Source organism: Fundulus heteroclitus, chromosome 1 (genome assembly GCF_011125445.2).
Source record: "Fundulus heteroclitus isolate FHET01 chromosome 1, MU-UCD_Fhet_4.1, whole genome shotgun sequence".
In the NCBI taxonomy this organism is placed as follows: domain Eukaryota; kingdom Metazoa; phylum Chordata; class Actinopteri; order Cyprinodontiformes; family Fundulidae; genus Fundulus; species Fundulus heteroclitus.
The window spans coordinates 37,417,506-37,434,861 of NC_046361.1; the positions used below are offsets into that span (position 1 = coordinate 37,417,506).

General features: G+C 40.5%; 1 protein-coding gene across 4 annotated transcripts in view; it reads right to left on the reverse strand.

Moving 5' to 3' along the window:
* The window catches only part of LOC105915842 (DNA (cytosine-5)-methyltransferase 3B), a 61,334-nt gene that overhangs the window by 25,911 nt on the left and 18,067 nt on the right, over nt 1–17,356 (reverse strand). For 3 of the 4 annotated variants that reach the window (XM_012850086.3, XM_012850084.3, XM_036142350.1), the window contains exons 2-6: nt 15,512–15,620; nt 7,494–7,647; nt 5,839–5,924; nt 5,593–5,745; nt 2,153–2,296 (exon numbers count right to left, since the gene is read on the reverse strand). In XM_012850086.3, the coding sequence (XP_012705540.1) occupies nt 2,153–2,296; nt 5,593–5,745; nt 5,839–5,924; nt 7,494–7,647; nt 15,512–15,620 (646 nt within the window). The remainder of the gene's footprint in view (nt 1–2,152; nt 2,297–5,592; nt 5,746–5,838; nt 5,925–7,493; nt 7,648–15,511; nt 15,621–17,356) is intronic. The other variant, XM_012850085.3, reaches the window with a different exon arrangement.

The window sequence follows — 17,356 nt, forward strand, 5'->3', positions numbered from 1 at the left end:
TCTGCAGAGCAGGCTGGAGCCAGAAGATCTGAGTGGTCTGGAGGGTTGATGCCCTGATAACAAGTCTGTGATGTATTTAGGTGCTAATTCAGGGATTTATAGACTAACAGAAGGATTTTAAAGTCTATTCTCTGAGATCCAGGGAGCCATGGAAGGACTTTAGAACCGGGTCCATGTTCTCTACGCTCTTAGTCTTAGTGAGGACTTCAGAACCGGGTCCATGTTCTCTACGTTCTTAGTCTTAGTGAGGACTTCAGAACCGGGTCCATGTTCTCTACGTTCTTAGTCTTAGTGAGGACTTCAGAACCGGGTCCATGTTCTCTACGTTCTTAGTCTTAGTGAGGACTTCAGAACCGGGTCCATGTTCTCTACGTTCTTAGTCTTAGTGAGGACTTCAGAACCGGGTCCATGTTCTCTACGTTCTTAGTCTTAGTGAGGACTTCAGAACCGGGTCCATGTTCTCTACGTTCTTAGTCTTAGTGAGGACTTCAGAACCGGGTCCATGTTCTCTACGTTCTTAGTCTTAGTGAGGACTTCAGAACCGGGTCCATGTTCTCTACGTTCTTAGTCTTAGTGGAAGGACTTCAGAACCGGGTCCATGTTCTCTACGTTCTTAGTCTTAGTGAGGACTTCAGAACCAGGTCCATGTTCTCTAAGTTCTTAGTCTTAGTGGAAGGACTTCAGAACCGGGTCCATGTTCTCTACGTTCTTAGTCTTAGTGAGGACTTCAGAACCGGGTCCATGTTCTCTACGTTCTTAGTCTTAGTGAGGACTTCAGAACCGGGTCCATGTTCTCTACTTGTTTCTAACGCTGAAACATGCAGGTAACCCAAGGAGATCATCAAAGAGTTGTTGAATAGAACTCAAAGCAGCAGGAGGTTGGAAACAGAGAATTTCCTGAGCGAAAACGGCAGTTTTTGTTTGTTGGTAACGATAAAAAAGGAAAAGGTTGGCTGAAAGGAAAGATGATGTGGGATATAGAGATGAAACCAGAACCAGTGCAAACCCAGTAAAACCTATAAAGATGACTGGAGGGGCCGGAGGGGCTGCACAGATCCAAAGGTTTCTGGCACAACTTCACCAACTTGAAGAAAAATGGTGCATAACCCGACTCTGTCCTGCTAAGCTGACCTATCAGCTAAAAGACTGACCCAGACTGATGAAGAATGCTGTTTCTGTTGTTTGAATCAAGTTTTTAAAGAATTCAAGCTGTTGGAAAAGCTGATCGGGTTTTGGTTTTTCTTCGGCACAGCGAGCCAGAGGTCTGCAGGCCTCATCTGAACAAAAGAGGAGCCATTAGTTACAACAATGTAATTAGATTTTTTACTCTAAGCTTTAGGAATCTAGGGGGGTAAATAAATTTGTTTGATATTTGTTCATTGATTAACATAAAGTCCTCCCAGCAGGGCCGGCACAAGCCATAAGCAAACTCAGTTCCTGCGTAGGGCCACTAGGGGGCCCCCAAGAGCAATTAAAAATATATAATATGCATATATATTTGTATGTATAATGATTTCTACATGATAATAGTAACAAAAACACAATCTTATAGTAAAACCTGCACTTTTTGTTTACAATGAAATATCTTTGATCATGTAGAAATCGTTACTTATACATGCAAAAAAAAAAACTTTATCTGGCCTTGGGGTTGCTGCAGTGAGTCCCGCTGCACTAGTAACACAATGCACTGTGCATCCAAACCAGGTGGAAGGCAAAGTAGGTAAAACAACGTAGCAAAGAAGGACATATCCGTCAGGGGCAGAGAAAACATAATTATGTATTAACAAAGAGATTTGCGTGGCTGTTAATAGAAAATAGGCTTGCTAGCTTAACTTTAACGGTCCAGGAAATTACCCCAAATATTCATGCTAACGTGTACTTATGCTAATTGGTGAACTTTAACTTCGAGTTCATTCTTGGGGCCGACCCCATTTTTGCTTTAAGATGAAGTTTTTGATTTAAAACATAACGTTTAACAAATCCATGTTATTGGCAGAAACAGAGGGCCCAAAAAAAATAAATGTAGTTCTGGGCCCCATAGCGGCTGGAGCCAGCTAAGGGGTAACGATGGCCTTCTTTTCTAACGCCTTCTAAAGTTCTGGGGAGAAAGTCACAAAACAATCAGCGTCCCCTGAAGACACATCTGACTCACGTTGTATTCTGGTTGGACTTCGGAGCTGGACGTGGTGCTGCTGCTCTGGGCCGAGTCTTTGGAGTCTTGTTCCATTAGCTCCAAGCACGGCGCCTCTGGAGTCCCTCCAGGCACGGCAGCGGCCCTGCGGGGCCCACGGGCGCACTGGCAGCAGAGACACGGGGGCCGATTAGACGCGAGACTCTGGTCTCAGGTTGGACAGTCATCATGCATCTGCTTGGTCTTTGTAAGCAATATTAAACCAACATTTTACTGTGTTAACCCAGGGGTCTGCAACCTGTGGCTCTGGAGCCGCAAGTGGCTCTTTGGACCTTCCACAGCGGCTCTTAATAACTTATAAATTATTATTATTATAAATTATATTTTATTATGGTATTTAAATGATGAAAATGATAATAAATGTAGGTTGTAGCAGTTCTTTTCTTTGAATAATTGCTTTTAGTGCTAAAAGTGCCAGTAATATTTAATTTTAAATCAATATTTTTTCATTATGTTGGAAACTATGATTCTTTTTACATCATTATCCACAAATATCAACATCCCTTTTTTTAAAATCTCAAAATAGACATAAAAGGGCGTTTCTTTAACGATGACAACATATTTCCTACAGTTGATCTTCATCACAAATTATAACTTGTCTTTTTTCAAAAGGCCAGGCAACATTTGCGGCTCTGAACGAGTTTAATTCAAGTGGACTGTAGGAAAAATGTCTCTTTAGACTAAAGGTTGCAGGCCCCTGTGTTAACCCAACAACTAATCCAATTAAAAACACCCACAGTGCTGCTTTCAGAGCCGGCCCAAGCCATAATCAAACTAAGCTGATACATGGAGCCCAGTAATAACTTTGTCTGCTTCAAAGAATGCACAATGATTTAAAGGAACTGATAAATGTCCAAGTTGAAGTCATATAATACAGTTATAATTGAATGTTGCCAATTTAAACATTACTGCTGCTTGTGTCTGTGTTGGAGACGTATTCAATGTCCAAAATGATATAAAAACAAATGTTTTTTCTCAGTCAGCCTTTAAACTCTGTGTAGCAGGCATGACTGCCAGCCAAAATGAGCAATTCATCGAAGGAAAACCCACCAAAATGGCCTCTATAACTTATTGACGGCTATTTACTTCACGAATGTTGTGAAGCATGACGGTCAAGCTTGGATGAACTGCCAGGTGAGAGAAACACAGTGATACAAACCTCGTGAGCCAAATTTCCAACCTGCTGTAAAACGGTAAATCCCCAGGGAGTTTTTAGTCACATTATATTCATGGTAATAAAAGGCGGCTCTTGTATTTGCTGCTCTGGCGCTTCCAGGTGTGTGTTAACACAATCCCAGGGCGGAGGGGACACTTTGTTGTGCTATTTGGTGGAAAATAAAGAAGTAACACTGCTTCCCATCTTGCCACGTATGCTGGCATTTTGAATAACGTGTTGGGTGTGCGTGGTAATGAAGGGAATTTTGTGAAACATTAGTTTGTGTCCCGTCCTGGAAGTATGTGTGTTGCTTTTGATGTGCTGCCATTTTGAACAGCGGCTGGGTATCGATATCAAGGGAGGGACCTCACAGTGTTCTGCTGGATCAGGACAGGGCTGTTACTTTAGCCACGACGTCACCATCTCACCTTTTTTCTTTATGTAAGAGCGTCGACCAATTGTCTGGGCATTAAGTTTCCGTGCTTTTTGAGTGCTCCCGATTGGTCAGATAATTATTAGCCGACTTAATCACAAAATAGGCCAAGCCGCCTGTTTAACTTTCAGTTTCAAGCATTGGTAAAGGTAATTAAGTGTGAGTTTAGGTATTGTTACTGTTGCAAAAGTGCAAAAAAAATGACGAAAATGAGAAATTGTTGATGCATAAAGTCAGCATGGGCAGGTTGTTTAAAAATTTCCAAACCAGGGCTGTCAGTTTTAACACGTTATTAACGCGTTAACTTTGTTAGACCATAACGGCGAAAACATCTTTAACGGGCGTCAAAACACACACACCGTTCCCTAATGTTCTTTTACCTGCAGTACTCTCTGGACTGTGTTTTTTTTACCCTCTGTGCTTTCTAGAGACTGTAACAAAATAGACCAACGCTTACTGTTGCCAAATCAGCTTATTCAATGCGACTTTGAGCTTCTTTTTTCTAAAGTCACTTGTAAATTTCATGAGTCGCGGGTTGCGTTTTTTTGGGCTTGTTTCTGAAAGTGAAGTTGCTTATTTGTAGCGACAGTTCAGTCTAAAGAACATGGCGGCTTCAGCCGATGAAACTAGCGTTAGCGTGGCTATCGAGCAAGTTTTATCGGAATTACAGAGTATTTCTTCACTAAAAGAAGAGCAAAACCCTGCTCTAGAGGCTTTTCTCAGAGGAAAAGATGTTTTTGCTCTTCTCCCGACTGGTTTTGGCAAGAGCTTGTGGTTGTGTTTTCGTCGTCGCTGTTAGTACGTCATATGCTTCTTTGATCTGATTGGTTTATTTGGCCCGTCTATCACCAACATAGGCCAATCAGCTAACCAGTATTTTCGTCCCTTCCCAAAATTACTTCAACGGAAGGTTTCCAGATGGATATGCGCAGCAAATCTATCTGGCGGAGTCAGGTTAGCTTATTTGGGCTCTAAACTAAGTGACAATAAACAGGAGTTAAAAAAGAAACCCGCTTGCACTATAAACACTTGAGTATAACCAGCCTAAATATCCGTCCGCCTCAATTCGCGCTGCAGCGCATCCTCCTCTAGAATGACAAAGGAGCAAACGATAGTAAAGGCAGAAGGGAGCATCCTTTGGGAGCATTGGGAGAAGAAAAACAGCGCTGCAAAAAGTTACATTGTTATTTGATCACAGCTGCAGCTGATGAGTCACTGCCGTCACTGTGCGCACAGCAGCAGGGAGGGAGAGTTTAGTAAGCTCCGTTACGCACTGGGATTATTTCACCAGCAGACGTGGGACAGAGACGTGTTAAATCTTGTTAAAAAGGTAGGAATCTAGTTTTTAATGATACTGACCTTGTGGGCGGTGGAGTTAAGCATGTTTGCACAGCAAAGCATTTTTCTGAGAAAAGTCAGCAATGTTTGACAGACCGTTAAATGGCGTTTTTTGTCTTTAAAATGCTGTAAAACTGAAAGTATTTGAGAAAAAATTGGGACTTGTTTTATAAACATTAAAGCCTCCTCATTGGAGGTATTTAGGAGAGAAAGAAACGTCACTGTTTCTGACTGGTACCAAGCTCGAGCCAGACGGGCATAAAAAGTTAACGGGTTATGATTATGTAGACCGACAACAGTGCAGCCAAAATGGAAAACCTTTTGCTTTTTTTGCTTTAAGTAAGAAATTGACTTAGTTAAGCTGGGCGGATACCATCATCCAATATTATAATGGCTGTTATGGCTGATAACTGGTAGGACCGATACGACATGTTAAAAACTGACTGAAATCGGTCGATACCGAAGCTGACGTACATCCTCGGTGTTTACCATCAACATGCTTTGCTCCTGTTTGCGGATCTGCCTGCGAGGTTTGTTCTGAGAGTGCGCCTTCAGCCCAGCCTGGTAGATGGTTCTTGGTCTCGGCCTCTGTCTCAAGCCCGACGGAGATGTTCTTGACGCCTTCTTCTGCAAATGCAAACAAGCACAGCCAATCAAACTAAATCTCTTCCGTCCATTTGCAGACAGAAGGTCGTGTCTCCGTGTTTAAAGAGCCATTACGTCGTTGTAGGAGTTCCAGTCCCGTTCCTCCTGCTCGGTCCTCTTCCTGCTCCTCTTCCTGCTTCCTCTTGTGCACTGGTTACCATCTAGCAGATGTGAAAACAGGAAGAGAGACGAGGAGAATGAGACAGTGACAGAAGGGGAGAAAGTGAACATCTTCAAGACTTTGTTGTTGTGTTTTGATCATCCTGCAGCTAAAGATGAAAATATTTGCAGCCTATCAAACTACTATATTATAAAAGGTTTCAACATACAGTTAGAGCTGCTCCTCATGAGGTTCTAGTATTACATAAATATAACCTCAGACACAAACCTACACCTCAGATTCCCGCTGTCACCATACATAGAAAACGCATAAAATAATTACGTAGATCTGAAAAGCCTCAAATAACTTCAAAATTAATAAAACCCTGGAAGTTAAAGAGGATGTACAGGGTGGATAAGAAGTTTACATCCACTCACAAGTTTTTTGAGCCTTTAAGGACACATTAGATCAGATATTTCTCCAAGGTAGAATGAGCTCACATAAAAAAAATCTCTGTTATTTTTACCATGTACAACTGGATGGACAAGTTTTAATTTAGTGTCTTTTCTCTAGTTCACATGGAGACAAAATTAGACATCCATCCCTAAACTAGGAAACCAAATAATTCAAATAATAAATTCTAGCAGTTCTGATAGAAATAATAATCACAAATTGGCCAGAACCTTGCCGAAACATTGTGGACCCCAACAAAAAAGTCTGAACTTTCTTTCCAGCTGAAAATGTCACATTAAACGGTATATTAGTAGGGGTGTATATTTGTATGTATTTCAGGATTAAGGTCTGTGCTGATTACAAAATTTACTTGGTTCTTGTTTTGTATTTTTAAATAATCCCTGACATTGTTGTATAATTGTGAGACCTTGGAGAAAGAAAAGCTCAGATGCATCTATGGTCTCCTCTTTTCAGGGGTCACCACAGCAAGTGATTATAATTCTGCAGAGATTTTTAACACAGGATGCCCTTCCTGACGCAATCAGGACCCTCACCCGGAACATTAAAGACACAGATTTAGCCTGCTACACCTGATAGGGACAGCTCAAATCCACCCATAAAGGCCCCAAATTAACATAAATACGATGCCCATGATGAGAAGATGTGGATTTTTTCACCAGATATGTAGTTTTATTGAGCCAACACGTCTCTACGCGACATATAACTCCGACTGCTACTCAAGTGTAGCAGTCGGAGTTATATCGTCTTCCCTGATCTCCAGTTTAAAACCTTGTGTGCTTCACTTCACTTCACTTTTCCCTGCGCGGCCATAAAACCCAAAGTAGCTCCAGATGTCCACATTTAAAGTGCTCGGGTTGGATCTCTAATCATTTTTTATCCCTGCAGCAGTTCTCTACCGCCCTCCACCGACATTGACTTGTGTTTTAACACAGCGTCTTGTATTTGGTCACATTTCATCCATTAATGTGAATCAGATCCTCTTTTTCAGCTGGAAAATCCCTGATAAACCTTGTCTGGCGTTTCTTTTGTACAGCCAAACAAACCAGGAAATATCAACACCTCACCCTGACATGGCTGTTTATACAAACCTTTACCTAAAGCGTGAGGCTTTATAGGGACGGCGTAAAAGCCCAGACCCACTGAATGCGTTAACTACCTTGTGGCGAAGCAGCACCTCCGCTCTGTTTGGGGCTGAAGGGCGACGGCGGCTCAGCTGCGGTCATGGGGCTGTCGTCGTTGACCAGCTCCACGCCGCTGTCGTTCTCTGATAGGCCCTCGGCAACAACGGGCGTGTCTCCGTTCACCGCCGCCTGAGGACAAAACACTCTGATCACATTCTGGGTTCATGAGCTGTGAGTTCAGCGTGCCTCCCACCGCGTCTGAGAGGGCGGCGGTGGGAGGCACGTCAGGAAAAATATTAACAGCCTTAACGAAGGTCAAAGGCGACACTATTACTGCATTAAACATCGCTGTTGGAGAATGAACCGGTGCTAAAAAGCGTAAAGACTTAAATTGGTTGTTTGAACAAGGCTATAAATCCACAGACAAGGACATTCTTGAAATAAACGCCGCATCCCTGCAAACATATTGTTACAACGGGAGCATTGCAGCGTCGTTGTGTGGGGAGGCTTTTTTTCTCCAGCAGGGACATTGATCCGAGTTGATGGAAAGATGGACGTAGCTGCATGCAAGACAACCTTTGGTCAAAACAACCCATTCCAAGCTGCAAGAGACTCGGGATTCGAGGTTTACTTTCCAACAGGACAGCAACATACAGCCAGAGCTACAATGGGTGGGTTTGGATCAAAGCACATTCAGGTGATTAGAACGGCCTAGTCAAAGTAAAGAACTAAGTTAGCAACAGTGCTACTCACTGTGCAGTCGTTTATTTGCAGAGTAAAAATAAAGATAAGCTTTAATAATATAGCACCTTCCAACAGTGCCTAGGATTGACCAAAACACATCAATATGGAGCACAAAATAACAGTGTTAGTTTAAAATGCAACCACAGTAAAAAAAAAATATATATATATATAAGGGTACTAAAAGTTAAAAATCAAAAACCCTTTTAAATAAATGGGTCTTAAGATTGGCTTTGAACAAGAGTAAGATGGCAATAAAGCAAAAAAACGGCATGAACTCACACATTTTCACAAACAGCATATTACATTCCTGTTAAATTTTTCATAAGCATTTTAGATTTTTAACCAGATGAGATCAAGTTTTGTCAACACAACCCTTGCAAAGTTTTAAAAAAAATCTGTCATGATTTAGGCTTTTTTTATTTTTATTAATTGGCTTGAACTTCACGTTCTTTTCATACGAATCACTAAACCCCCTTATCCCTCTGCACCCGGGCCAACACTGCAAAAACAGAACTAAAGATAAGTAAATCTTTTCTTGAAATGAGTATATTTGTACTTTATTTGAGTAGGTAAATAAGATTATCTGCCAATGGAAAGAGTCATTTTACCCCTCAAATAAGATAATTAGATATAATGCAGTTGAAATAAGTTGATGGAGAGGAGTTCTTCCTATTTTAAGTGCAAAAATCTTATGCCATTGGCAGATAATCTTATTTACCTACTCAAATAAAGTACCTAAATATACTCATTTCAAGAAAATTTTTACTTATTTTTAGTTAAGTTTAGTCTGTTTTTGCAGTGAAGATATTTGAATCAAACGATCTGTAGGTGCAGAAGCAGCTATAAGGCGTCGACTTTTGGCCCGTCTGACTCAACGTAAACAATTAAAATAGCACGGCAGCTGAAACGCAGAGCAGAGTGAGTCATTTATTTAAAGTGCTAATAAGGAGGATCAGAGGGACATAGTTCTGAAAGTACTCATCGAAACCTCAATGCTCCGTTCATCCTTTCCTCTCACCTGAAAGAAGTGTTTATGTAGTGCTGTTCAGTCCTGTTAAAAACCCCAAAATCACATTACTTGCACCTCTGATTGGTTACAGGGAGCAGCGAAGACGAGGCGATAACTTTTGGCTCATGGAGCTCGGTTATGTTGGGGGCGGCCGGGTACCAAGCCCTAAGGCATCCACAGGAAAAACAAACTTATCATGGCTCTCAGTACAGTCATGGGAAAAGGAAAAAGTGCACCACTGCCACTTCCACAAGTAGCAAATAGGTTCAATTATTATTCATTAATCAGCAGGTGTGAGCACCGCGGTAAAAGCAGGGGTGCTTCTCTGAGCAGTGCCTGGTCTGACCTCGCATATTTAAGGCCATTTGTGATGTCTGCACTGCTAAAAGAGAACTAAAAATAAGTAAAAATTTTCTTGAAATGAATGTATTTGTCCTTGATTTGAGGAGCTGAATAAGACTATTTTCCAATGGAATGAGTATTTTTACCCCTAAAATAAGATAATTAAATATACTGCACTTGAAATAAGATGATGGAGATGAATTGTTTCTATTTTAAGTGCGAAAATCTTATTCCATTGAATAAAAACAGACAATTGAATAAAAACAGACAATTACGACAACACAAAAGACACAAGAGAATTAACTCAAAACAAATTAATTTCAAAATCATAAAGCCCATAGTCCATTCCTAGCTCACCATCTTCAGGTCCAGATGAGGATCTGATCCAACAGGGGAAAAAAACCCGACCTTTTCAAAGAGAGTGGGGTGTACTTAGCCACAATCAGCTCAATGAACCAATGCCAATGATTCCAGCAATCAAATCAATAGGGTTAAATATTTCTGATGTAACTCTGGTGGAGAAGACGCCAGCAACAAGCCCCAATTAGGGCTGAACGATTTAGGAAAATAATCTAATTGCGATTTTTTTTCTTAATATTGCGATTTAATGCAATTTTTTCCCCCCAGTTTAATTTATCATGCGTTTTAAAATATATACAAACAAATCAATTTGTTTCCTCGCCATGTGGATTAGTTGCTAAAAGACCCACAGCATCTAAACTCAGAGCAGAAATGATTGCGTTCTGACTACGATATATTTAAACCAAAATTGCAATTTTGACTTTTCTCTGCATTAACCACAAGCAACAAAAATGGCCTCTAAATAAAGATGTTTGTAAACAAGGACTATTTTAAATATGAACTTTTATTGTTTCTATTGATCAAAATATTATTTAAGAGAACAGTTTTTAATTTAATTGGACACAATCAATCCTTGTTGAACATAAAGTGCAAAGTGCAACCAACAACCAAGTCTATGTATTGAACTGATTGACCTGTACTTAATGCTATGTATGATTATATAAACTCTAAAACAAGTAATACAATTAGATTATCTCACTGCTACAACTGTCTTCCCTTCCATGTGGAGGCAAACCGACTTCAAACATTTTACTTACACCTAATGGACGTGTCTAATTCTAATTCTCTCAAAACTCTGCGATTTGGAAATTGCGTTTTTTTAAATCACGATTATATTGAAAATGAGATTCATTGTTCAGCCCTAGCCCCAATCACAGTGGAAACAGGATCCTTAACTGCGTGCTTGAGGCGGGGCTTTAAAGAAGCTAATTTAGGCAACACAGGAAGTGGGCCTCAGAAAAATAAAACTCTGACTAATGGTGGGTTACATAAGACAAGTAATAAATAACAGAATAAATGTGATTTGTTTGAAGGAGTTGATTTAGAAAGTCTCTTCTCTCTAAAACAAATACGGGAGGATAACTTCAGTTTGTAAAAGTGCATCTAAATGTCTTTTGGAACAACGTCATTATGACCAAAGTAAAGCTGTTTGCTTATAAATATCTCTTAATAACTGTTAAACACAGTGGGGGGATGGGGATGGATTGGCCCTGTTTTGCTGTAATTACCAAAGCGTCATTAAGTAGATAATAATAATTCCTCTGTTATGCAAAGTGTGCCACGTTTTTAATTCCTACCAATGCAAATGTAAACAGCAGCACAGATACCTGCAGCCAGTGTCGCTTTTACATCAGACCGCTGGGATTTTAAGCAAAAGCCGACAGAGAAACCCAAATTTCATGCAGGATCACCAGAATAACTCCCTCTAGTTTACTTTAGGGAGCTGGATGACGTCATTCAGTGAACAAATGCTCGGTAAAAACATTATGCAACAGCTGGGTCCTTATCCACAACAGAAAAGGGATGTTTCTTTTTGATTTGCTGTTAACTACAAATCAAGAGACCCATTTCCACCGTATGAAATTGTAATTCCCCCTCGTCAAATAATAAATAAGCTATGATTAACCATGTTTTCAGTAATTTCCACTACCCACATCCAAGCTAGATTACTGGCAAACCTGTAGAACCAAGAGACCGCTTAATTAAAACAGGTCGTTGCTGTAAGTGAGAATTTATGCTTAATAACTTACCTGGTAAAATAAAAGTTAGCTAAAATTAAAAAAAGAACCTGCCCAACAACATTAAGAGATCTTAGAAAGAACACATCAAGGTTCAACCCCCCTTGCCTGCAGTTAATGTCAGAGTATATATATATATATATATATATATATATATATATATATATATATATATATATATATATATATATATATATATATATATATATATATATATATATATATATATATAGTGTATTAGCAGCTTCCTCGTAAAATTTTGCCGGCATTTGTTTAGCATGATATTTGACCTCCTCCAGCTGAGGTAGAGTCACCTTCCATCCTGAGTGACCAGTCCACCTTTTTCAGATGATGGAAAAAAAAAACCTAAATTCTAAAACACAAATTTATTTGTAAAAGTTCACGCTTTAAAAACAAAAAAAGGCTAAATATTTCTGCCGTGGTTCAATAACCGCGCATTTTTCCCCCACCTGCAAAACCCTAGCACTGAAAGTTTTCTCTTGACTTCAGGTGAATTAGTTCCATCTTTACAGCGGGCCTCTGCAGGGAGGTGCTGATGGGTGAGGTGAAAACATTCCCACCCCTGAGAGAAGAGCAGATTGGCAGTTCCCCTTTCAACCTTAGCTTGCAGCAGACAAACTGTTTAGATTGCAAACGAGGCTGAGCCTCAGGGTGCTTCTATCTGTCTTCACCTCGAACAATCTCTCTCCGCTTAAAAAAAAAAAAAAAGCGTTAAACTTATCTTCCTCTGACTTTGACTTCCCATCTTGTTTCCCTCGCAAAGACCCAGAACATCCAACCCTTCGTTCTCTATATCCACCTATTCCTGCTCAGGAGTGCAAAGGGTCTGGTGCAGCGTGGGGTAAATCTGTCAATCAGGGAACCGAAGAGTCCCTCAACTGTCAGGAAGGTTCTAATACTGATACTTGTGCTGAAAGGGGATATGTGCGAAAACAGGCCAGTGTATCTGGGCTGTTTTGTTATTTCTGTTATTTTTGTTATTTGTTATTTGCAAGACTATAATGATCACTTTTGCACCAGTGTTGCATACTCAGCGACTTTGTCGCTATATTTAGCGACTTTTCAGACCCCTCCAGCAACTCTTTTTCAAAAAAACGACTAGCGACAAATCTGGCGACTTTTGGAGACTCTCACGTGAAAGCACGTATCGTTCCTATTCTTGTCCTCCAGCGGCAGGTGCTGCCGTGGGGCGCCTCCCCCGTCCCATCCCCGTTCTCCCGCTACCGCAGGAGTCAGAGACACAGCATGTTTACCCTCAGCGTCCAGACTGCAAATGAAGCGCGCATGCGCCGGGATTGACGGCGCATGTTGATCAAAAGTAACTGAATTGGAAATATTTTATCCTAAATAAATAACGCCATTTGATTCACACAGCCACATGTGCGTGTTTTACCGAGATTTGTAGGCTCCTTGGTGGACCACAAGGGAAAAAAGAAAACGTTAAAAAAAGTTGAATTTTTTTTTTGTAACTCCACCATAGTGTCTCTTTATGGTTCATTTTGCCGGTCTCAAACCCGGGTAAAGGAGGAGGGTTAGTATTGTAATAAAATAAATAAAATACAAATAAAATAAATGAAAAATAATAATAATAAATAAACATTAATGGACAGAAAAAAGTAGCTCTATATATATTCTGAGTGTTTTACTCACTTTTTGTCTCTCTCTAACGACGTTATTTCTCCCACAGCGTCAATAATATGCACATCACATCATGTGGCAGATTATGCAAATTAGGCGATGACGTCATTCAGCGACTTCTAGCGACTTTTAGCACAGCCAATAGCTACTTTCCTTACTGAGGAGTTGGCAACACTGACTTGCACTCCTGACTGTTACTATGTAACAACTGTTTATATGCATCTTGCCCTACTTACCTTGACTGGAATATTGATTTGCACTGTCGACTGTTTATTTACAGTAACAATTGTTCAGATATACATTTGCAATACCGTATTTTAACTGTAATATGCAATTACCTTCCACTGCACTTTAAGCTAATTCGGATAGCTTCTGTCCAAACTTTATTTATTCATTTTACAGTAATAGCTATCAAATATATATTCATAGTACATATTCACCTGTAAACTCTGCTATAGTAAAAATCATCTGTATATTATGCTATTATACATATCTGTAAAAACTCTATTTATAGTAATATCCACCTGTATATTATATTCAGTACATATCCAGCTGTAAATTTAGTTCACAATACTAGTTATCTATATATTATATTCATAGAACAAATCTATCAGTAAAATTCTGTTTATAATAGTATACATCTCTATATTTATTTAGTACATATCCATGTCCTGTACTTATGGAACCACTGCTTATCCTGCATTTGCTGCTATTGCACTTCTGGTTAGACCTAAACTGCATTTCGTTGCCTGATACCTGTACCTGTGTAATGACAATAAAGGTAAATCTAATCTAATCTAATCTAATCTAATCTAATCTAATCTAATCTAATCTAATCTATCTACTACCACTGTTGGGTAGTAGACAGATGTCAACACAAACTCAGAACTATATACTCTTCTAGGCTAAAAACTATCTGTTGACTTTCAGGTCCTTCATAAGTTGTAAGGCCAAATAGTTGCAGCAGTTTTACATTGAATGTTTATCGATGGGATTCATGGGATTCTTCATAAATAAAATTGATTCCATTAAAAATAAAATAATTGCCATCCTCCCAAACATGATTACCTCGTCCTCAGTAAGTGAGGCAGCGTTGGAGGAATCTTTAGAACCTGCGCAGTGTTTGAACTGTTTAGCAGCAGTAGAGCTTTCTGAGCTATCTAAAATTTTAGCTTCATCTAAACCTTCTACCTGCATGTTAGACCCAATCCCAACCATGTTGTTTAAGGAGGTATTCCCTTTGATTATTGCCCCCATCTTAGACACGATTAATCTATCCTTAGTAAATGGATATGAACCACAGGCTCTTTAAGTAGCTGTTATTAAACCTTTACTTGAGAAACCTTCTCTTGATCAAGATGGCTTAATAAGTTACAGACCTATGAATAATCTTTTCCTATCTACAATTCTTGGGAAAGTAGTTGCTAATCAAGAATGTGAACACTTACAAAGTAATAACCTATTTCATTTATTGCAAAGGAACATTGTACTACACGGAAATATCCGTCCGTGCCGTTTCCACACTAAGTCTTGTTTTTAGAAGAATCTGCACGCAGCGCAAGAAGTTCAGCAAAAAGAGGCACAAAGAGAAAGAACGGCAGATGGTTGAGGGAAGGAAGTCTGCCTTTCCGAGGGAGTGATATGCGAGAGTGAAAAAGAGGAAGAAGTGGCAACGGACGAGGGGAGCCCCGTTCAGTGTTTATGACTGAAAGAGCAAAGGTTGTGTATAGATAGCGTAGCTATACAGACACAGGGTGAATTACATTACAGCAACTGTCTAAAGTATTCAAATATTTTCATTTTCGATTCAATAATGTCCTTTTATTCTCCTTCCTCTGACTCACTCCTGCTCCCCTCCGTCTGCTGCCTCCATCCCCGCATCTATTCAGCCTTTTCTGGTCCCCGCCTTTGCGCGGATGCAGCTGTTTGTGCGCAGCAGAAGCAGACGCCGTCGCAAACCAACAGGCATTCTCGATTAGACCCATATGGCATGCTGGCACTCCTGTCCAGGCATCTGTTTTGGCACCAATACAGGCGCTGCTTTATAGCACAGCTGGGTCAAATAGAGGTGTCGAGAGCGCCTGTGTATGGGTAGGGAGGAGATATCGGAGCTCGGGGTTTCTTTTTTTTTTTCCCTCCTTGGCTGTTTGCCTAACTCTTCTGAGGGCTGTGTGTGTCTAGGTGTGTGAGTGTGGCTTACTGTGGCGGTCACGTTGCTGCTTTCCACTAAGACGGCACCGGAGTACTTGTTGGAAGGCATTGCTGTTGTAGTTGACTGGTCCAGTAGGTGTCCTGACTCCTTTTCAAACCTGTAGAGCAGAGAAAAGAGGGAAACAATGATGCACCTGATGCACACGGCAGGAGAAACGCCGCAGCTCATTGGCAATATTGCTTAAAAGGGTGATAAGGATCTGAAAAGGTTCCTGAACATCACAGCTTGTTACGTAAGGACCGGTGTATTTTCACACTGCTGCCTGTTCTGACCGATCCGCCACCCCCTCAAAGCAGTAGCAATCCGGCCAGAACCACACCACAACAATGTGAGTTTACTGGTTCTGTTTAAACCAGCTGGGCAACTACTTGACAAGTAGTTGCAGGTAAACTCTGATAAGACGGAAATACTCATCATTGCCCCCGAGAACCAAAGCAATTAAGCAATTTCTGGGTGTGTTGGCCTCCTCTGTCAAACCAAGCCTCAGAAACCTTGGCAACATTTTTGATCCTGCCATGTCACTAGACTGTCATTCTCGCATATTCATTTCAATTCAATTATATTTACATAGCGCCAATCCACAACACATGTCATCTTAAGGCACTCAACAAAGTCAGATTCCTTCAAATCCTCCAGGTTGGTGAGAAAGTTTCCTCTCTAAGGAAACCCAGCAGGTTGCATCAAGTCTCTCCAAGCAGCATTCACTCCTCCTGAAAGAGCGTAGAGCCACAGTGGACAGTCGTCTGCATTGTTGATGGCTTTGCAGCAATCCCTCATACTGAGCATGCATGAGGCGACAGTGGAGAGGAAAACTCCCCTTTAACAGGGAGGAGAACCTCCAGCAGAACCAGAACCAGGCTCAGTGTGAACGCTCATCTGCCTCGACCCACTGGGGCTTAGAGAAGACAGAGCAGAGACACAGAAAGCACAGAAGCTCACATTGACCCAGGAGTACTTTCTATGTTAGATGGTAATAGCGAATGATCTGCCTCCCCTGATGATGTCACATCTAACAGAACACCAGACCAGGTGTACCTTCTATGAATAGAAAAATGACAGAGAACAAAAAGTTAAAAGATGAAATAACAACAAACAATGCAGATTGGAGAGCAATAGGAGAACTCAGCAGAGTGAGAGAAATAGACCCTGATGTCCTCCAGCAGCCTAAGCCTATAGCAGCATAACTATAGAGGTAGCTCAGGGTAACATGAGCCACTTTGACTAGAAGCTTTGTCAAAAAGGAAAGTTTTAAGATTAGTCTGAAACTGCTTCTTTCAGCTAAGGAATATTATTTCTAAGCTTCGAACCTTGTTGTAAAAGGCTGACTTAGAGATGATCATTCCTGCTTTTATTTCATCTCGTCTTGACTAACAGCCTTTTTATGTTTGACTAAGAAAGATCTTGGCCGCCTGCAATTAGTGCAGAATGCTGCTGTAAGACTTTTAGTCTCTTTACATCGGCCACTGGTACGTTTTAGAGTTCATTTTAAAATTTTAGTCTTTACTTTTAGAGCCCCAAGTGGCCAAGATCCTTCTTATATTATCAACCTTTTACAAACATATTCCCCTTCTCGTAGTTTGAGATACTCCAGTTTAAGGCTGTTAATGGTTCCAGGAGCTAATTTATCTGGCTTTTAATGCTGCGGCCCCCAGACTGTGGAAGGCGTCGCCTTTATCTTTATGCTGTCTCGACTCTGTTTGTTCTTTTAAGAAGCAGCTAAAGACCCACTTGTTCCGACTGGCTTTTAACTAGTTTTATGTGATGACGTTGCATTTATGCTGTTTTATATATATTTATTTTGCGTTGTTTTATGGTTGTTTTTATTGTGAAGCA